This window comes from Odocoileus virginianus, chromosome 34 (assembly GCF_023699985.2).
Source record: "Odocoileus virginianus isolate 20LAN1187 ecotype Illinois chromosome 34, Ovbor_1.2, whole genome shotgun sequence".
In the NCBI taxonomy this organism is placed as follows: Eukaryota; Metazoa; Chordata; class Mammalia; order Artiodactyla; family Cervidae; genus Odocoileus; species Odocoileus virginianus.
In genome coordinates, this window is record NC_069707.1 from 35,427,372 (window position 1) to 35,450,159 (window position 22,788).

The 22,788-nt window shown below is 34.9% G+C and overlaps 1 protein-coding gene across 10 annotated transcripts in view; it reads left to right on the forward strand.

Moving 5' to 3' along the window:
- PTPRK (protein tyrosine phosphatase receptor type K) overlaps positions 1-22,788 on the forward strand; it is a 594,471-nt gene that overhangs the window by 456,959 nt on the left and 114,724 nt on the right. For all 10 annotated transcript variants that reach the window (XM_070461331.1, XM_070461333.1, XM_070461334.1 and 7 more), the window contains exon 8: positions 18,268-18,570. In XM_070461331.1, coding sequence (XP_070317432.1) covers positions 18,268-18,570 — 303 coding nt within the window. The remainder of the gene's footprint in view (positions 1-18,267; positions 18,571-22,788) is intronic.

Genomic DNA, 22,788 nt, shown 5'->3' on the forward strand with positions numbered 1-22,788 from the left:
GTGCGGGAGACCCAGGTTCAATCCCTGGGTCAGGAAGATCCCCTGGAGAAGGAAATGGCAACCTACTCCAGTATCCTTGCCTGGAAAATCCCATGGACGGAGGAGCCTGGCAGGCACAGTCCATGGGGTTGCAAAGAGTCAGAAAAAACTGAGCAACTTCACTTTCACTTTCACTTTGGGCTAGATGTTCTGTTACATGCTTTTGCTCACTCAAGGGACATCAGTCAAAAAGATAAGATGGTTGTCTTTAAAGATAACAGATTTAATGTGTTATTTACTGCAAGTTTTTCATTGTTTCATTCAATAGGTTAAATTTTAAAGAAGCCTTTATCATGTGACATTGTGCTTTAATCCTTGATGGAGTCAAAGACATATGGCATAACTCATGTCTTCACAAAATGTTCCCTTGGAAGAGAGAGGACATTCTAAAAGTCCAACAAATATTGAAATTAGGGAGTATTAACTTCAACAGGAGAGTAGGCCATGATGATGAGCTTGAATAATTGCTGTAGTTAATATTTTCAATATAGAGTGTTTAGGATATCAGGAAAATATGGATGACATTTTTGAAAAAAGATTCCCTAAATGGTTATAATAATCAAACTGGGACTATTTTAAGAAAAATATTTCAAAATGTCTTTGAAATATATATTTCTGATGTACTTCATTCCTTGATGAGCCAGGGAAATGCATTATGCTTTACTTCAGAAAATGCATACAAAAATGCATTCTCAATGTATATAAAAGAGAAAAAGGAGAATGAGATGGAATTGGCAAACCTATTGTTGAGTATAACAATTTAATGGTTTTCTTAAGGCCTTCCCCTTTTGATGTAATTTTTTTAAAAACAAAAGAGAAATCTTACATGCTAGTGAAGTGCAGTAACCTTAGTTGTTGAAATATAATTATTTGAATTTTTATATATGGTTCAATTATGGGAATGTATTAGTAGAGAACTGGATATATTGTCCTGTATTCAAAGTTAGTTATTATAATTTCAGAAGAATCTAAAAACTAATCACCTGGATATTCTTTAAATTAAATGCAGTTTTAAAGAATTCCTAGTGATGTACCTTTTGTTAGTTGCTCCGATAGTTTGGGCTTGCCAAGTTTTTTTTTTTTTAATGTTTGCAAAAAGACATGCTAAAGTGTTCCAAGAAAGCATTACTGTATATTAGAATATTATAAATAGCTAAAAGTTGATCATGACATTTGCTTGCTGGGAATGTCGCTATGCAGCCATTCAGATAGATAAATAAATAGCAAAACCTCTTAAACAACTCTCCCTGTGGCTTTGCATTCAAAACAAGAATTCTTGAAATTTTCAATTCTAATGTTTAATGATGTATTGTAAACTTCACTTATAGAGAAAGAGAGTTTGTATTTGCATATGAGAAATAAGTGGGTAGGCTCAAAATGATTCAGTATCTGTTCAGCAGCATTATCTGTACTTTTGTAGAGGTCTCTGTTAGATTCCTGTTAGAGTTTAGGACTGTTTTTATTTCTAGTTGATATTTTCCTTAGTACTTTACATCCATATTCTCCAAGAACCTGAAAATGGGCCAAGTAATCCAGAAATCATTTTAAAAAATTTATTTAGCTTGACATTTTGAAAATTATAAATGAATGCTTTTACCTTCTGCTTGGCGAATGAAAGATGAATAACTAGCCAGAGATGACAGGTGATCCAGTTTGGGGTGGGGGTGGGGAGGGGTAGAGACTTCTTCCCGACTTCTCTAGGATTTTACTCTTACAAGTGATAATGTTTGTAGATAGATCATCAGTATAAAATTACAATAAAATTAATAGCCACATCTTATTTATAAAATGTGCCAGGTATTTTCTTAAGTACTTCATATATAGCATCTTATTTTATTCTTACTACTTACTGTTGTCTGAGGTAGGTACTATTTTTTCCTGTTTTGTGGATTTGAGAATGATGAATATGGTGTTAGCTAACTTGCACTGTAGTAACCAAAAGTCCAATTCCACAATCCGTTCCCTTTAACCTGTTTCTTACACATGTATGCTCTATCCACAAACCGACATCTCTCCTCTCCTATTGTGGCTACATTCAATAGATTAAGAAATATGCCACATGTAAAAACATGTGGCTAGGGAATAGGCTTGTGAAATTTGTTCCAGGTCACTAAAATAAACAGACTAATACAAATATAAGCAGTGCCCAAAGGAACTTGGCCCCAGAAATCAGAGAGCATGACTGACAGTAAACTCATGGTAAACAGTACTGATGCAGGCTCTAATTATAGAACTAATTCTTTAGGTCTCTATGCAAATAAAAGAGATGTTTAATATGTGTTCAATGACCGCAGCTGTTCTACAGCGGAATCTAAAACAAAAGCAGTTATTTATGAATTAAGCTCAATTTATAGAGAACATCTAATTTTTAAGCTGAAATATCAGATAATGTAAGATACCAAAAGTTTATTCTTCTAATTCTTAGGTCTTGAAAATAATAGCCATTAACTTCAAGAATTTTTTTTTTCTGTCTTGATGAGGTTTATCTTGATATGTAATTTTCAAATCTCTTACATTTCATAACATCTCCTTTTGGGTAAATTTCCTTAAAGTTAATATATTCATCGCTTTCTTATTCTATGCTTAGCACTGAATAAGAAATAAGTGAAATGGTAAATATGTTCCTTGCCCTAGAGAAACTTGCTCCCTAGTGGAGAAAATAAGAAAATACTTTAAAAATCAATAACAATAAAAGGCAGTTCAAAATGAATATCCCTAAACCAGCCTGATATTCATTATAAATAAAATTTTAAAGTGCTTTTCAAGTTTCTGACATTAAATGAAACACCTCCTTCTGTCAAAGATATTCCACCTTATTTTATTTTATTTTAATTTTTTTAAATTGAAGGATAACTGCTTTACAGAATTTTGTTGTTTTCTGCCAAATATCAGCGTGAATCAGCCGTACGTATACATGCGCGCTTCCCCTCGTGAACCTCTCTCCCATCTCCCTCCCCACCCCACCGCTGTAGGTCATTACAGACCCCTGTTTGAGTTCCTGACAGCACATCCCATGGCTGTCTTCTATACATGGTGTATAAGTTTCCATGCTGCTCTCTCCATCCATCGCACCCTCTCCTTCTTCCTCCCCCACACCATGTCCATGGGTCTGTTCTCTGTGTCTCCCTATTCCTGCCCTGCAAATAATTTCATTGATACCATCTTTCTAGATTCCATATATATGCATTAGTGTCCAATATTTCTCTTTCTCTTTCTGACTTACTTTACTCTCTATAATAGGGCTCTAGGTCCATCCACCTCATTAGAACTGACTCAAATTGTTCCCTTTTATGGCTGAGTAATATTCCATTGTGTATATGTACCACAGCTTTTTTATCCACTCAATGGACATGTAAAAAATTTAAAAATTTTTTTAAATTCTATAAAATTTATTGTAGATAATGCTGCAAGGAAATTGAGGTACGTGTGTCTTTTTCAATTTTGGTTTCCTCAGGGTATATGCCTTGGAGTTAGATTGCTGGGTCATATGGTGGTTTTATTAAGAAATCTCCCTACCATCTTCCAAAGACGCTGTATCAATTTGCATTCCCACAAAGAGTGCAACAGGGATCCCTTTTCTACTGACCTTCTCCAGTATTTACTGTTTGTAGGCTTTTTGATGATGGCCCTTCTGACTGGTGTGAGGTGAAATCTCATTGTTTTTTTGATTTTCATTTCTTTAATAATGAGTGGTGTTGAGCATCTTTTCATGATTTTGTTAGCCATCTGTAAGTCTTCTTTGGAGAAATGTCTGATTACGCCCATTACTCTAGGAGGTGGGTCATAAAGGATCTTGCTTTGATTTATAACATTGAGTGTTCCTTTATGTTTTCCTCTAAAAGTTTTATAGTTTCTGGTCTTATATTTAGGTCTTTAATCTATTTTGAGTTTATCTTTGGCAAAGATAGCCTTTTCAGTAAGTGGTGCTGGGAAAACTGACAGCTACATGTAAAATAATGAAATAAGAACACTTCCTAACACCATCCATCTTAGTTTTTCAAAGGTCTACAGTAACCTTTTCCCCTCCTGTCAGTTGAATTCTCCCAGTAATTTCATATTTTTATCATTCAAATTGAATCTTGTCTTTGCTTCTTAAGCATGAAAACATGCTAAGGCTATTTCTAGAGGATACATGTGGTCAGTAGTTTAAATTCCATTTTATAACTAAATTTAGAGGTAGAATTTTAATGGTGACTTTTCTGTTATTAAAAGTTACCTTCAATCAGCCAAAATTTGTAGCTCATTTATTTTGTGCTAGGAACTTATTGACTGCAGAAGATAGAAAGATCCATTAGTTCATCATTCATTCACTCATTCAATCATCAGGCTAAATATTTATGAACAATGATTATGCACCAAGCATTTTAATTTTGAAACAGGAAATAATAAAATAAAATATAGATGATATTAGATGACAGTAAGTGTTAGGGAGAAAAATGAAGCAGTAAACAGACAATAGATTTTAAATAATAAGGAAAGTTTCAGTAACATATGACATTTGATTAAAGCCCTGTAGCGGCAGATGGAGTAAGAAAAATGTCTATCTGGGAGGATATTCTAGGCAAAAGGAAGAGGAAGTGGAAAGGCCCTGCCAGAGGCGAAAATGTGCCTGGCTGCTTAAGTGGCATCTGATATGCAGATTGAGTATCCCAGGTGTCTCAGTGGTTGCAGGAGACAGGGGTTCAATCCCTGGGTCAGGACGATCTCCCAGAAGAGGAAATGGCAACCCATTCTTGTATTCTTGCCTGGAAAATCTCATGAATTGAGGAGCCTGGTGGGATACAGTCCATGAGGTCTCAAAAGAGTGACCTCACTGCCTAACAGCTAAACAGCAATGTATAGATTAGACAGAGTAGTGGGAGATGAGGTCAGACAGGGAGCAAGGGTGGGGATGGGGTGGGTAGGAGAACACGCCACACCTAGAAGCCCATTGTGATGGTTGACTTTCACTCTTCCTCTGACGTAGGTGGACATCACTGGAGGGTTTTTAGGGGTCCTTCTGACAACTAAGAGGAGCAAAAATAGAAGCAGATGTTCATTCCAGTTTAGTCTGAATTCAGTTTCACTAGTTGCAGTCCTGGGGTGATAGTGGCAAAGATCAAAGAAACAGCAGTGCTAGAAGTAGTGATAAGTGGTCAGAAGCTAAACATATATCGTAGAGAGGAGGGATAAAATTGTTGATCAAATGGGTGTATAGTGTGAGGTGAACGAAGTCCTTAGGATGACTCTAAGGTTTTTGGCCTGGATACCTAGAATGTGGAGTTATTTTACAGAGATGGGAAAGACTTGCAAAAGTATTTAATGATAAATAGGCTAAGGAATAGTAGTCGCTTAGTTTTGCGGATTTTTGTTTGAGATGCCCTTTAGCCCACTCAGTTGAGATGACTGGAAGGCAGTTGGATATATGAATCCAGAGTTCAGGGAACCAGTTGGAGATTATATTCAGAAGCGTTTGCCTTTCCAATATATATTTTGCTCCTCCCTACATGGATAAATACACTAATGGAAAAATAATGAAAGTGTGGCTAAAGTTCTTCCCTGTCCAAAATGACAACCAGGATTCTCTGCAACCCTGGTATTCTTTGTTTCTGAAGGCCCTTCATGTCCACCCCCTTCATTGTGAAAACATCTAATCATCCAAAAGGAGCTTGATCTTTACTACTGTGGTGAAGCAGCTTATTGTTCCTACCATTGAAGTTATACAGTTTCATGTGCCTCTTTGGCCCATAGTGTTATTTGTACCACATTAAGATACAGCTTACCTGTGTGCGGACTTGTACCTCTCCACACTGTGAGTTGTACGCAGAAGGGAGTCATGTCTAATTTAATTTTTTTATCCTGAAGAACTAGTCTGGCCCATTTGTATTATCTGCTAGATATTTGTTAAAATTAATTATCCTAGTAGGAGTTAACTCTGGAGTTTATGCTGTGTTTTAAAAGTTGGCTCTATATGGCAAATCTATTAGCTAATGAATTATTCTAACATTTATTTAGTTAGCATTGTTTCTTCAAGGCCTGTTTTATATGTACTATTTATTTCCATATATATAGGGTATATTTTCTGATTTCAAGTTTCCATATTAATATAGGAAACCTGAACACAGAGTTTCTTAAAAGATTTTAAGGTAGGAATATTCAGACCTGAAACAATGTACATAATATATAATGCAGTTCCTTAAGAGTTTTTGAAACAGGAATATTCATAAAGCAGATTTGGTTATGAATTTTATATTCACTAGGTTATTTGCTAACTTTAAAATGATTATATTTATTTTTCTAGTAATTAAGTTTGTCCTCGTTCCTTTATCTTAAAAAAGATTGTGAATCTTCCATTTTAATATAGGCTCAGATTTTCCCAAGTGTGAGTTAAGGAGTTCATTATTCTTATCTCTGTCGATTTCCTAAGTTAAAAATGAGCTGAAGCAATTAATTCTTTCAAGTCTCCTGTAATTATTATAGTGTGAGGCAGGTTTCTTTGTGGTTTTGTAATTCTTTTTGTCACATTTTCACTGTATTTACTATCTCAACTTGACGCTTGTTGACATGCTGATTCATGTTTTAGTGTGCTAGATGGATTTTTTTTCATCTGGAGGAATGGGTATAAAGAGGTCACATCTTATCATCACACTGGCATTTCTAGTGTGTGTCAGCCATATATCTCCTTTTAATTTAATCTCTGAAAAATGTACAGGGATTTCTGCAGCTAAGCTGTACAAATCGATAAAATTTATAATCAAGGCTTCCTAATCTCTAAACCTAATATAAAACTTCACAACTATTGATTACATGTGAAGGATCTGCAAGCTGTTAATCATGCATGAAAGCGTAGAATAAGTGGTGGCTTCAGAAAAGGAAATGGACAAATAATCATCACCTCTACAGTCCTTTTTGTTCCCCCGAAGCAAGCAAGTTACCAGACATTTGCATTTTATTAAATCAAATGATGTGTTCCAGTATGTCAATAGCTACTATCGCTTTCAAAATTTGTATTGCTATGGCTTTTTTCTCTTATCATTTAGAAATTTTATTGTCTTTCTTCAGAAATGTGATCCAAAGCAAATCAGTCTGTTTTGTAAGTTTCCAGAAGGACTGAGAGCAGGATCTAAGTTAATGTATTAAAATTATGATTTTTGTAAGGAGTGAAATGAGCCTACATACTTGGAATATCATTATAATGTAATCATTGTAGTTTATTTTAGGGGGCTTAAAGGACTTCATGTCATAAGATAGCTTCACTTAAAATGAGGCCTCTTAACTTTTCTTTTACTACGTAGGAGTTATGTAGTTGAGGAAAACATGTACTATTTCTTTTTTTTTAATTTATTTATTTTAATTGAAGGCTAATTACTTTACAATATTGTAGTGGTTTTTGCCATACATTGACATGAATCAGACGTGGGTGTACATGTGTTCCCCATCCTGAGCCCCCCTCCCACCTCCCTCCCCATCCCTTCCCTCTGGGTCATCCCAGTGCACCAGCCCCAAACACCCTGTCTCATGCATCGAACCAAGAAGTGTTAGACGGATTTGGATACCTTGAAAGAAAGTGAAGTCGTTCAGTTGTGTCTGACTCTTCGGTACCCCATGGACTGTAGCCTACCAGGCTACTCCCTCCATGGAATTTTCCAGGCAAGAATACTGGAGTGGGTTGCCATTTCCTTCTCCAGGGGATCTTTCTGACCCAGGGAATGAACCTAGGTCTCCCGCATTGTGGGCAGACGCTTTACCAGCTGAGCCACAAGGGTAAAAATATATGTAAATGTATTTTTATGTTAGACCTATCCACTCAAAAGTAAAGAAATTTAGATTATATTGCTGATTCACTTTATATCTACCTATAAACATACTGATGTAAAAATTAAAATATTTAATTTTATGTCTCAGTAATGGATTAGGGTGCTAGAAAATGACTCTCAATTTTATCATAGCTTAGAATAAAGTATTGCATGTCTTATGTCTCATAGAATTATTAGTCCTGTGTTTAATAAATTAGTATCTGTGAGAGCGCAGTGAAGACATGAACCTACTCTCAAAGAGCATTCAGGAAATAAAGACAAAAACAAATTCATTTAAAGTCTTTTATGTCATATACTTCCATGATATCTGGCCCTTAATAATCAAGCCCTTAATAAATGTTTATTTCAAAATAAAAATAATATAAATAAGTACATAGTGGCTCAGCACAATTCAGTTTTAGAGAAATAAAATTTGTTAAGTACTGTTCTATGCAGGGATCACTAATGTAATCTTCACACAAATGTTAATGTAATTTACTGCATGAGATTAGCTGAAGCTCGAATACTTTGGTCACCTGATGCAAAGCGCCGTTTCATTGGAGACCCTGGTGCTGGGAAAGATTGAAGGCAAAAGGAGAAGAAGGCAGAAGAGGACCAGATGGTTGGATGGCATCACTGACTCAATGGCCGTGAATATGAGCAAACTCCAGGAAACAGTGAAAGACAGGGAAGCCCGGCTTGCTGCAGTTCATGGTGTCTCAAAGAGTTCGACACAACTTAGTGACTCAACAGCAACAGAGATTAAGGGTAGAGCTTATATCAGAATTGGGCTTCCCTGGTGGCTCAGAGGTTAAAGCATCTGCCTGCAATGTGGGAGACCTGGGTTCGATCCCTGGGTAGGGAAGATCCCCTGGAGAAGGGAATGGCAACCCACTCCAGTATTCTTGCCTGGAAAATTCCATGGACGGAGGAGCCTGGTGGGCTTGTAAAGAGTCAGACATGACTGAGTGACTTCACTTCACTTTATATCAAAATGCTGAGTGATGATTAGCCACAAAATCTCATCAGCGGCAGAAAGCCTCTGATCTTCATGTCTGGCTCACACATCTGCTGGTGGACTCGCTATTGGCTGATCTAGACAACCTTTACTTGTACAACGAGGTGACTAACTCAGCTGGGTTCCGTATGCATCTCTTAGTCCAGAAGTGATGGTGGAGGTGTAAGAGCAGGAGGAGATCACAGAACTTCTTGCGATAAAGGCTGAAAATCAACACAACACCACTTTTGCCTCTTTCTGTTGACCAAAGCAAGTCACGAGGCAAGTACCACATCAAAGATGGTAAATAGACCCCACTTCTTCGGTGCTAAGGGTTGTAAAGTCACATGGCCAACAGTGTGGATCCAAGGAGAGGTGAAGAATTGGAGACATCACAGAATTGAGTTCTTAAGTTCTATTTTCATTAGCTCTTGAATGCAAAACATATTAAAATTAGTTGCTTTATTTTTCGGGAAATAAGTGTTCCAAGCATGTACTACAGGACCAACCACTTTGCTTGGTATACAAAATATTTACATCTTTTAGTTCAATGTAAGTGCATCACTTATCTTCTTTTTAGGAGTGGAGAAGCCACTGGAAATTCCCTCAAAGTTTTTTTTTCTTTTTCTCTCACTTTATTTATTTTAAATTACTTTTTAACTGGGGGGTGAGGGAATTGCTTTACAGTGTTGTGTTTCTGCTATACAACGGCACAAATCAGCCATAATTATACACACAACACCTCCCACCTGAGCCTCCATCCCCTCCCCCCATCCCCCCCCATAGGCCATCACAGAGCATCAGGCCGGTTCCCTGTTTTGTCATAGTTGTATGCAGCTCCTCTCTAGTCTTCTTGTTTTATACACTGTATGTTATGAAGTAGTGTTTTACATAATAATTTTTAAAGATAGTATGCAATCACTATATTTTTGTGTCTGAAAAATGTTTTTGCTAAACATATTTTAGAAAAATAAAGTTTATATTATGGTAGGAGATTTTTCTTTTTTTAAGAAATATTTTAAAATGCCTTTTCTTTCTCTATTTCATGTATTATCCAGGTATATGTGTTTTATGTTTTATGTCTTAAGTGTTGTTTAAAGTATAACACATAAGCAGAATATGCAATGTCAGAGATGAATTAAAGTGGATTCACTGATTGTAGTTACATGTTTCTTCCAACACAGTCTAATATTATTATATAAAAATTTAAGTGAAAAAAAGAGTCCCCAAATTTTCAAGTCCCCATATTTCGAGAATTAGGTTTAATAAGACAAACATTAGGATTTAACTTTTGGAAAAAGTAATTATTTTTGTCTTTTTCTTTGTCACTTTGTGAGTATGTATTTTTGAAAATCAAACAATTTCCTTATCATTATTGTAGAGAGGATGCAAATGTTGCTAGAATTATCTGATGAGCTTCCGTCAGGCTCTTGAAAGCAGTGAAGACATATTTTGGTTTAATTTGATGATGTGCTTCGTATTATTCTGAGGGTACTGGGTAAATATTTCTCTGACTCTGTAGGAGAGCTGAGTGAACCATGCACCCCCTGTCATTCTATATCCCCTGAGTCCAAGCATGTCATTTCAACAACACAGCCAGAAAGCCAAAAGAGCTGACAGTTGGTTTGTGATTATTCCTGGACCTGAGGCTCTCTCATGTTACAGTACTAATCAAGTCATCTCACCAACTTATCATTAACTCAATTTGACCTGTGGGAGCAGAGATGAAATCTTTTTGGCAAGACTAATGATGCTGTAAGATTGAAAAGATGTGCAGTGTAAAACCTTGATTATTCTCAGTCATTACCATGAGGAAAAGAATAAAAATACAAAGCATCAGATGGCGAAAGTAAACACAGTGTCTTCCAGAGCACTTAAGCGTTTTCCTCCCCCGTGGTATGCCAATGTTTCCTTCCTTTAAAAAAAAAAAAGTCACTTTTGTTCAGACATTTCATCTCAATTATTTTTTACACTAACAAATATTTTCTCTGGCAGTCAAGAAATTCACTTCTCCAGTATTTGTTTTCATAAATGGAATGGAAATTGTACTTTGCAGTCAGCTTCTAAGCTTCCTCATGGAAAAGCAGCCAGGAGCGCGACGCTCCCCATCACGCTTCGGTGTTCTTACTTTGTGACATCTTTGACAAGATCTTCCTTTTCTTCTTGGCATGAGCTTTGGGATATCTTCTCTTCCTCTCTGACTGTCAGCTGGATAATAAGTTTTATCACTAAAATCTGATTCTAGGGAAATGTGATCCCTGCCCTTGATTCTCTTATATTTGTTAAAGCTTTTGTTTTCACAGCTCTTTCAGAATAACCAGAGATGATCACTACAGAAGCACCTGGATATTGACCTGTAGTGTCACGTGCTGTTCAGCAAATACCACAAATTGAATTTCCTTTTATCTGTTGTCTAGAACCACTTATTAACCATCCCTGGCTTTTACTTCTTGGCACTGGGTGGAAGTACTTAATGGCTCAGCTTAGGGGCTGTTGGAAGAATACATGTCTTCAAATGAGGGTTGTTTGTTCTGAGAAGATAAAGAGGCACTTTACAGAACCACTTGCTGTTGAGAAGTGACTCAAAATCAGCACTCTCTGTTGACCCATGTCTGAATTTTTCTTAATGTTTGTTGAGTTATTAAGTAGTTTTTCATTTTGTCCTATCAAAATGTATTAAATATTTGCCACAAAAACTATTACTGACATAAATCCCATGGTAGATCTGTTTAGAATTTAAATAGGGGCAGTGATGTTATACTTCCTTATTTATCTGCTAATTGTACATTACTGGTCATAGATTTGATATGCCACTTTTCTGCTATATCTATTTATTACTTCTTGATTTCATGTGACCTTTCTCATTGTAGCAAATAGGAAATAGGTGAACAATAAAAGGGAAGTGGAATGAGAGAAGTTGGTAACCCTAGCTGATCAATATTTGGCAGAAAAGATAAAGAAAACCATAGTCTACTGAAGTCACACTTCTTCCTGGCCTCTCACTCTCCACTAACACTTTGCAGTGTTTGGATTTCTCCACTTCCATTGACTGCACAGTTGATCCAACCTCCAACTTTATTTTTCTAAAGCAATTAATTGACTGTATTAATTTCCTTCTCTGTTACTTTCTATTAGGTATAGATGAGGTTACTTCTTGTTATGACATTCAAAATTTTTCTAATCTTTTCCCAACAAACATTTCCTATATAATCTCCTATTAGATAACTTGTATAGCAACCAAATGGGATTACATATTCTCTCCAGTTTCCTCTACGTATTTATGCATCTTATTTCCTCTTCATTTGTATTATTTATCCAAACTATTCTATAGATCTTCTTGCATTGTTAATTGAGACCTAATCCAAATGTCTCTTCCATTTGACAGGTGGAAGTTGTTTCTCTTTCTTAAATTCCTATAGTATCTTATTCCATTCACATACATTTCTATCATATTGTTTTAACTCTTTATCTTTTTTCTTAGTTTATCACTTTTACTAAATAAATGTTAGGCTCCTTGAAGTCTATTATTGTTTTATTTGCTTCAGAATCCTCCACAGTGTCTTATATCATATACTTAGATAATAGGCAGCCCATTTTTTGTTTCATAATAGATGGATGACTTGTTCAAAACTTTTAATATGATCCTTTGCTTCATGAAGATCACTACCTTGCTATATTTCTTCCCAAGTTTCTGCCAAAATTTTGCTCCACAACTTTTATCAATTCTTGTTTCTCTCCCAAATTTCATTTTGCTAGAAAAGCAAAATGAGAGAGAGAGAGAGAACATGTATGGATACATGGTAGAAATTTGAAAATGGAAAGTTAAAAATTGGAAAGAAGAAAGAACATTTAGTAAATTTCAAAACACTTGACAGATAATGCATTGATAAATGAGACCCCCATTGTTTTATCATCATTGTGGTGACCAGTGATGATTGTTGGAAATACTAGCTACTGTGATGTCTCTACATGCCATTCACCACACAAGCTCATTTCTTTAAATTATTTAATCCCTTAAAAAGCACTTATGCTCAGCTTTATGTAATATAGTGAGTCTTGAGCAATATGCTGTTTCCATTTATTCTATAAAAGTTAATTATTCAATTTTAAAGGTTAAAGCTTTTATTTATGGATTCATATCTCAGAAATAAGATGCTATTATTGATAAGCCATAAGAATAATGGATCAGAGTGAGAAATTTTTTATGTAATTTTACTGTTGAATCCTCTAATAGAATTTACTTTGAATGGATTTCATAGTAGTAGAACATTATCACACCCCTACTGTTTATATTCTGATATTTTAAAAAATCTATGTACACATGGTTGTCAAACCATGTCAGAGTTAACAGACTTCAGAGATGTTGCATGGCAGAGTGCCTGTTTTATCTATGTGTGTATGTGCATGTGTTAATATATGAGCATATATATAACATATATGTAAATATAGCTCAGAATGTCCAACTTCAATAAAAACTGGAAAAAATAAAGAACATGTAAATTAAGAAAAAATTTAATTAGAGAGCGACTTCCTTTGAGTTATTGCAGATGCCTTAGAGCTCAAAATAATTGAGTTTTGACTTTAGATGTGCTTCTGTATGTGTGTGTGTGTTTACTTTGTTGTATGTGGGTTTCTGAATATTGCCCTAGGTTAGAGTAAAATTACATTTTAAGTCACTATGTTAGTAGTAACAATTCATTTTTTAGCATTTATTCAAGTCATTGTGAAAAATACAGATTTTAAATACCATATTGACTGTGTAGAAAGATTCTTTGCTTACTAGAAAGGTATTTCTTTTCACAAATCTTCACTTTTTATACCAGCTAGTAAAGTATTCACTACTGGTATTGTGATTGTGATTTATGCACATATGTATAGGATATGTTAACCTACCTTTTCCAGATTTTGAATTAGAGTTTTAAAATCTAATTTATATTAACAATTAAATACACCAAAGCAAAATTCTCAAAGTGAACTCTATTTTTTTACATACTACATAATAAATATGTCTTTGGTCAATTCTTAAAAATGAATAATTGAGTATGTAAAATTGTGTCTTTAAGAGTGTCTGGATGTACTTTTATTTTAAAAATTAAAAAATTGAAATAGGAGAATAAAATGTGGGGAGTGGTGAGTTATTTCTGCTTTTGACAGTGAGTCCTCCAGTGTGCATACATTTGCATCTCTTCTTGCTCTTCCATGCCTAGAGAAATGCCAAGCTCCTGCAAACTCTGACTTGCTCTAGGGCTCTTCAGAATGTGTAGCAGTTCTAATAGGCAGTCAGCTAACTGCAGCAGCTGAGCAGACCTCGAATAGCACGTACATTTCCTATTTTCAGTACTCCATAAAGGGGTTGAATAAGGGAAGCCAGAAGGCAAAAGAAATTGGATATAATGAGATTAGTTAGGAAAAGAAAATTTCTATTTATTTTTGTAGATATTTAAGTTTATAAATAGAGAAAATAATTTTTTAAATTATTTTATGATTATCTTGGGAAAAAAATGTTAATATGTAGTCAGTAATATAACAGGCAAATTTTAGTCTATGAAGTATTAAGTAGCTTTTTTATCTTTACCATTTTTTGCATGTCTACTTTTTTCTTATTAATGTGTACACTTTATTATTTCTTTCTTTTTTAAAAAGGATGCATATATTCCTCTAAATTGAAAGGTGGTCTCTCTATGATGACTACACCCTAAAGTCTTGTGTAACATTTAAACCATTCCTATGATTATCTGCTTCTTTTGTTTTTTGTTTTTTTTGGCAGGGGGGAGGGGGTGCGTTTATTGGCCTTATAGTTTCTACTCATTGCCAAAGTTAAAAATTTCTTCCTGTCCTACCAAAGAAGTTGTATCATACATCTGTAAAACAGATTCCTTTTAAAGTTTTATTTCATTTTATTTTTTAATACATTTATACCCCTTTAACTCATTTCTCTTGACACCTCATCCACTGCTTTTGGCAAATGTCAATCTCTTCTCTATAACTAATCTATGATCTTTGGGGGGAGTTATTTTTTGTTTTTATTTTTACAACCCCACATGTTAGAGAGATTATATGGTATTTGTTTTTCTCTATATGATTTATTTCACTTAGCATAATACCCTGGAAATCTACCCATGTTGTTACAAAAGCCAAGGTTTCATTCTTTTTTGTGGTTTAATAGTATTCTATTGTACATATGTATATTTGTATTGCATATATACATATATGAAATATATTTTCTTTACATATTCATCCCTTGATGGATACTTGAGTTGTTTCCTTCTAAGATAGCTGCAGTGAACATGGGGGTGCATATATCTTGTTGAGTTAATGTTTTTATTTTCTTCAGGTACATACCCAGAATAGTTATTGCTAAATCATTTGGTAGTTCTATTTTTAATTGTTTGAGGAACTTTAATGCTATTTTCGATAGTGGCTGCACCAATTTATGTTCCCAACAGTGCACAATGCGTCCCTTTTCTCAACATCCTCAGCAACACTTTCTATTTCTTGTCTTTTTGATGACAGCCATTCTGATACGTATGAGGTGATATCTTACTATGCTTTTGGTTTCTATTTCCCTGATGATTAATGATATTGAACATTGTTTCATGTACATGTTGACCATCTGCATGTCTTCTTTGGGAAATATCTATTTGGATGTTCTGGATATTTTTTAATCATTTTTTTTCTGTTTAATTGTAGGAGTTATTTATGTATTTTGGATGTTAACTAATCATATATATGATTTGCAAATAATTTCTCCCCCTGAAGTGGTTACTTTTTCATAAGTTTGATGTAGTCTCACTTTTTTTTTTTTTTTGCTTTTGTTGCCTTTGCTTTTGGTGTCAGATTCAAAAAAATCATTGCCCAGAACCTGTGTCAAAAAGCCTAAGATTTTTTCCTAAAAGTTTTATGGTTTCAGGTCTTACTTTCAGATATTTGATTCATTTTGAGTTAATTTTTGAATATGGCATGAAAGAGTGGTTGGGTTTCATTCCTTTGACTGTCTGATTTTCCCAACATGATTTAATGAAGAGATAGTTCTTTCCCCATTGCATGTTCTTGACTCCTTTGTCATAAGTTAGTTGACCAGATATGTATGCATTTATTTCTATGCTCTCTGTTGTGTTTCTTTGACTTATGTTTCTGTTTTAATACAAGTATCATGCTGTTTTAATTGTTATAACTTCGTAATATAGTTTGAAATCAGGGATCATGTTGCCTCCAGCTTTGTTATTTCTCAAGATTGCTTTGGCTCTTTGGGTTTGTGTGTGTGTGTGTGGTCCCATACAAATTTTAGTATTATTTGTTTTATTTTTTTTTAAATGCCATTGGAATTTTGATAGAGATGAAAATTGACTTGGTAGATTACTTTGGTACTATGGCTATTTTAAAAATATTGATTTTTCTAATCCATGAGCATTGAATATCTTTCATTTGTATCTTCTTCAACTTCTTTTATGCTTTTCTTAGTCTTTTAAAGTTGTATTAGAATGCAGGGTAAGTGCAAATTGAATAGTGGAATAAAATGAAAAATGTGTGAGAGTGAGTGATCACTTGGACAAAGAGAAATTTGTAAAGGGTAAAATGTCAGATTCAAAATGAAGGGTAAATGAAAAAAGTATATAGCTACTAGACCTAAAAAATTAAAACAGAAATGAATGCTTATTGGTATTTTCTCTTATTGCTATATGAGATATTTTCATTATATATGCCAGGTATTTTCTGGAAAAGTCTTACTTTTCATTCTATATACGTTTCAAATAAACTGTGGACTAACTGCAACAGGGTCACTCAGTTTCATGTGATTATTACAACAATCACAGATCACAGTTTATCTGGGAAATTTTGGATGATCCTATCTATGAGTGTCTGGCCAGTTTGTGGACAGTGGTGCCAAATACTGTGTTTTCAGTCTAACTAGATGGAAATGAAAGTGTCATCATCTCACTCTTGTGCCTGGCAGGAAAAACATTAACATAGCAGTAGACATTTAAAGATTTTTTTTTAAAATGATTGAAAACCACATCTTTGTTCTAGCCTATTTAACATTCTTAAGAGAAACACTGAAGCAAAAGTGATAAAATAGGGAGACTGGATATTGTAAACAGTCAGAAGATCAGCAGACGGAGTACCTAAACTTTGGGTTCTACCAAAAGTTTATATGTATATATGTGTGTATATATATAGTCTTATAGTTTTAAATTAAATGGCCACCAGAGTGTAATTTAGGCTTACCATCTGTGCACCATCCTGATTATTTTTACACAACTAGGATTTTAATCTTAAAAAAAGAAAATTAATAAAAACACTCATGTTGGATTTTTTGTATTTTTTATTATTTTTCTTTGCTTTTTTCCTACTCATTTCTATTTTTCAGGAGCACTGACAATCCCTAATTAGTTAACAGTCACCAACAAAGCCTTGACCTCGGCCTTGACTTTGATCTCTTTGTCAAATCAATGTATTAAAGTTTTGCTGTATATTTGTTTACTATGTAGACTTTGCCATGGCCATGACTTTCATAGAGCAATTATTTTTATTAAGTTAGACGATTAAAGTTAGTCTTGCATGAGAAAACTATACACTTGGGAAGCAGTGATGGATGGACTCAATTCTTCAGAGTGTTTAGTTCTGCCAGAATTTTCCAGTTGGATGGAAATTCACCTCCCAGTTTGGTTTGGGTGACACTCTATGGATTGTCAAACCTGAGTGTTTCCTAGAGAAAGACAAAAAGAGATCAAAAAGGATAGATGACTGTGTGTATATCCACATGTGTTCTTGCAATTTTTCTCAGATATTTTTCTGCTTTGATGAACAACATCATTACTGAAATTATAAATGTTAATTAATATCTGCGTCATTTTTGTAAATGGTAGTTTAGTGATACAATTAGACTAATTAGTATACAGCATAGCTTGGTGACATGATAAATCATAGAGCAGAACATGTTGACTCTTATCCATTATGATGTATTAGCTAATTCACTTGCTCAATAATGACAAAAGATGGGGAATAGGGCAGTAACAACAGAAACAACTATAAAAGCGTCATGGCCACATTTTCAGATTTTTATTTTTCTGCCATGTTCCTGAGAACTATGGACTATGGACCTTTGACGGTTTTTTCTTTTTCTTTTTACATTGGTAAATCATAGCCCCTGACAGAAACCTCAAGAACAAAATCATGAGGAACTTCCCTGGTGGTCAAACAGTTAAAACTCTGCTCTTCCACTACAGGGAGTACAGGTTCAACAGGCTCAGCCCTTGGTCGGGGACCTAAGATTCCATGTGCCACATGGTGTGGCCCCCCAAATAAAGTAAGATCATGAGTAAATAAAGAAACAATAAACAACGACTTTCTGATTTTTGTAGGTTCACACATGTTGTGTCATGTGCAGTGTTATTCTTTTTCAAGATGATTCATGGTAAAGCTGACAGCTGTCTGCATACCTGATTTATTTTTCAGAACCTATGCGAACCCCAAAGACGTTAAAGATTGCTGAAATCCAGGCAAGGCGCATTGCTGTGGACTGGGAATCCTTGGGCTACAACATCACCCGGTGCCACACGTTTAATGTCACTATCTGCTACCATTTCTTCCGTGGTCACAATGAGAGCAAGGCAGGCTGTTTGGACATGGACCCCAAAGCCCCTCAGCATGTTGTGAACCATCTGCCGCCATATACAAACGTCAGCCTCAAGATGATCCTCACCAATCCAGAAGGCAGGAAGGAGAGTGAAGAGACGATTATTCAAACTGATGAAGATGGTATGGTCATACTTCTTTACTTTTTAAAGGGGAGATTATATCACAGGATTATGCACTCTCTTACAGTTTTGCCTAGAGATCCTAAAACTGAATTGGATTCTAAAATCTGCTAAATACTCTTAACAGGGTTAACTTTGAAAATAGTTTGTCTTAAACAAAAATCTTAATATTCTTCACAGTAGCATCAAATACTAGATGAACACTTCCTTTACTGTTTTGTCTTTATGCAATGTTAGAAAATTGGCAACTATACTAAAAGTCTAAATATGGATTATATTAAATGTTCAAAAATAATTTTTACTGTTTGTGGCACCATATCGATTACCTATTGGGGAAATGCACTTAACTAAAAATTTAGTTTTTTGCATTTTACAGACCAATAGTAATAGTTCTCATTTCCTAGATTTGAAAGCAATATTGTTTACCTGTTATATTCATTTTTAGATAGTTTTATTTAATTATAAATATAAAGGAAGGCCAAAGTTTATATTTTTAAGTCTGAATAAAGATCTGTATCAGATATTGGCAAGCTATCATCTTTTATTTATTACTACCCAAGTAATTGAATTATAATTTGCCCAATTTCTGTGTGTATTACTTCTAAATTATTAAATACTAGGAAGAAACATTTATATTAATATTATGAATTATACACACTTCTACTATAGCATATCATTAATGTGACTATGAATACAATTTTCTAGTTTTAAAAATGTATCTTAGACAAAAGTAATATAATAATAACACTATATGCTTCCAAACTAAGACATTTCATTTTCAAAACTTCCTTTTATGAATGAAAGTATTCAAGAAGGAAAAAAGTATGCTATATAGTGAATTGAGGAACCCTGAACTGGGAGTCAGGAATCGTGAGTTTTCAATCCTGGCTCAAATAACACTCGTAACCTTAGTGAGTCCTTTCACCCCTCTAATTCTCTACTTCTCAGCTCTATATGAAAAGTTTAAATTAGATGATCTCTAAAGGTCCATTCTGTTCTAAAATTTTCCTTGAATAGCTTGTCAGGAGGGCTACATTTTTATTTGGGTTTCAGAAAACAGGATGTATTTCATACCCCAGTGTTCCCAATTTCCTCAGATTCTGAACTTTAGTCTCAGATGTATATTTTGATGCCTGCAAGTATGAGATTGCCATAAAATAGGTCAATAATACCATAGTTTCTAGAAATTCTCCTTATCACTTTAAACATTTTCACTCTGAGAAATGAAATGATCATGTATTGTTTTGCTGTTTTTGTTGAAATAAATATACTTCATTTAGCTCAGATTTTCAAGGAAATAATCTTGCCCTAAAATTATGCATATTCCTAAAATTTCAAAGACTTATTTATGATAAATGTACTTTTGTCATCTTTGAAATAATAGAACAAATTCACCTGAAATAATTCACAGATTCATGTTTGAACTTGCACTTAATCAAAACATTAACAATATTATAAAGAACAAACCCTAATCTAACACATAAACACTTGTATTGCCTCCCCCCACAGTACACATACAACACACATGCTTATGAAAGAAAGAATGGTTGAATGTAGTTAGTTGTTTCATAGGTAGAGTATCAAAATGAGAAGTCTAAGTATGGATTCAAAAGCTCTGTAAAAATATCTATCTCATTTCATAAAGTGCAGTAATGCTATGTCTGATTACACGAGGCCTTAAGTATAGTTTGTTTACCATATTTTGTTAGTTTCAGCTGTACAGCAATGTGATTCAGATTGTTTTTTAACATTATATTCCATTATATTTTATTTGGTAGCTTTCCTGATAGCCCAGATGGTAAAGAATTTGCCTGCAATGTGAGAGACCAGGATTCATTCCCTGGCTCGGGAAGATGCCCTAGAGAATAGTTTAAGATCAGTTAAATCACTCAGTCATGTCCAGCTCTTTGTGATCCCGTGGACTGCAGCACACCCCATTTCCCTGTCCATCACTAACTCCTGGAGCTTGCTCAAACTCATGTCCATTGAGTTGGTGATGTCATCCTACCATCTCATCCTCTGTCGTCTCCTTCTCCTCTTGCCTTCAGTCTTTCCCAGAATCAGGGTCTTTTCCAAAGAGTCAGTTCTTCACATCATGTGGCCAAAGTATTAGAGTTTCAACTTCAGCACCAGTCCTTCCAATGAATATTCAGGACTGATTTTCCTTTATGATTGACTGGTTGGATCTCCTTGCTTTCCAAGGGACTCTCAAGGGTCTTCTCCAACACCACAGTTTAAAAGCATCAATTCTTCAGCACTCAGCTTTCTATATGGCCCAACGCTCACATCCATACATGACTACTGGGAAAACCATAGCTTTGACTAGACAGACCTTTGTTGGCAAAGTAATGTCTCTGCTTTTTAATATGCTGTCTAGGTTAGTCATAGCTTTTCTTCCAAGGAGCAAGCGTCTTTTAATTTCATGGCTGCAGTCACCATCTGGTGATTTTGGAGCCCAAGAAAATAGTCTGTCACTGTTTCCATTGTTTCCCCATCTATATGCGACGAAGTGATGGTACAGATTCCATGATCTTCATTTTTTGAATGTTGAGTTTTAAGCCAAGTTTTTCACTCTCCTCTTTCACTTTCATCAGGAGGCACTTTAGTTCCTCTTTGCTTTCTGCCATAAGGGTGGTGCCATCTGCATATCTGAGGTTATTGATATTTCTCCCTGCAAACTTGATTCCAGCTTGTGCTTCATCCAGCCCACTTTTTCACGTGATGAACTCTGCATATAATTTAAATAAGCAGGGTGACAATATACAGGCTTAACATTTTTGTTTCCCAATTTGGAGCCAGTTCATTGTAAGATACTGAATATAATTCCATGTTGTATACAGTAGATTTTTGTTGCTTATCTATTTTATGTATAGTAGCTTGTACCCATTAATCACATACTCCTACTTTGTCTCTCCCTCCCTCCATCTCCCCTTTAATAACTAAGTCTCTTTCTGTTCTGTATATGGATTCATTTGCACTGTTTTTAGATTCCACATGTAAGTGATACCATATAGTATATGTCTTTCTGTGTCTGACTTCACTAATTGAAATATTCTGTAGATCCATCCATATTACTGTAAATGACAATATTTTATTCTTTTTATGACTGATAGTTCATTGTATGTATATTTACATGTGTATTGTATGTTTATACCATACCTGCTTAAGTCAGATGAATCAGTGATAAAGTATTCAGCTGCAAACGGAAGAGCTGCAGGAGATGCGGGTTCAATCTCTGCCTCAGGAAGATCCCTTTGAGAAGAGAATGTCTACCCACTCCAATATTGAGAATTCCGTGGACAGAGGAGCCTGGTGGGCTACACACAGTCCCTGGGATCGCAGAGAGTCAGACACGACTGAGCACTCAGTCACTTTCCTTAAGCCAGTTGTCTGTTGAAGGGGACTTGAGTTTGTTTCCATGTCTTGGCTACTGTGAATAGTGCTGCTATGAACATTGGGATGCATGTATCTCTGAATTAGAGTTCTGTCTTTTCTGGATATATACCCAGAAGTGAGATTGCTGCATCATGTGATTGTTAGGGTTAGGGTTCTATTTTTAGCTTTTTAAGGAACCCCCATACTGTTCTCCATAGTAGCTGCACCAGTTTGCATTCCCACCAACAGTGTGCGAGGATTCCCTTTTCTTCACATCCTCTCCAAGATTTATTATTTGTAAACTTTTTGATGATGGCCATTCTGACACATGTGAGGTGATACATCATTTTGGGTTTGATTTGCATTTCTCTTATAATTAGGATCTTGAGCATCATTTCATGTGTCAGATGGTCATCTGTATGTCTTCTTCAGGAGAATGTTTAGGGCTCCTGCCCATTTCTTGATTGGGTGGTTTGTTTTATTTGACGTTCAGTTGTACAGGCTGTTTGTATATTCGGACATTAACCCCTTGTCATTTGCCTTGTTTGCAAATATTTTCTTCCATTCTCCAAGCTATCAATTAGTTTTGCTGATGGTTTCCTTTGCTGTACAAAAGGTTTTAAGTTTGATTAGGTCTCACTTATTCATAGTAGACTATACATTTTATAACTTGTCAGTTTAGTAAAAAGAATGTACTCACATGTTTTATTGCCTACACTTAAAAGTGAAAAAAAACATATATTTTCTTAATTGATATTAAGTCTCTGTTATACAAGTTTTACGCTTCTTTAGTCAGTCATAGGGACTTCCCTGGTTGTTCAGAGAGTAAGGAATCTGCCTGCAG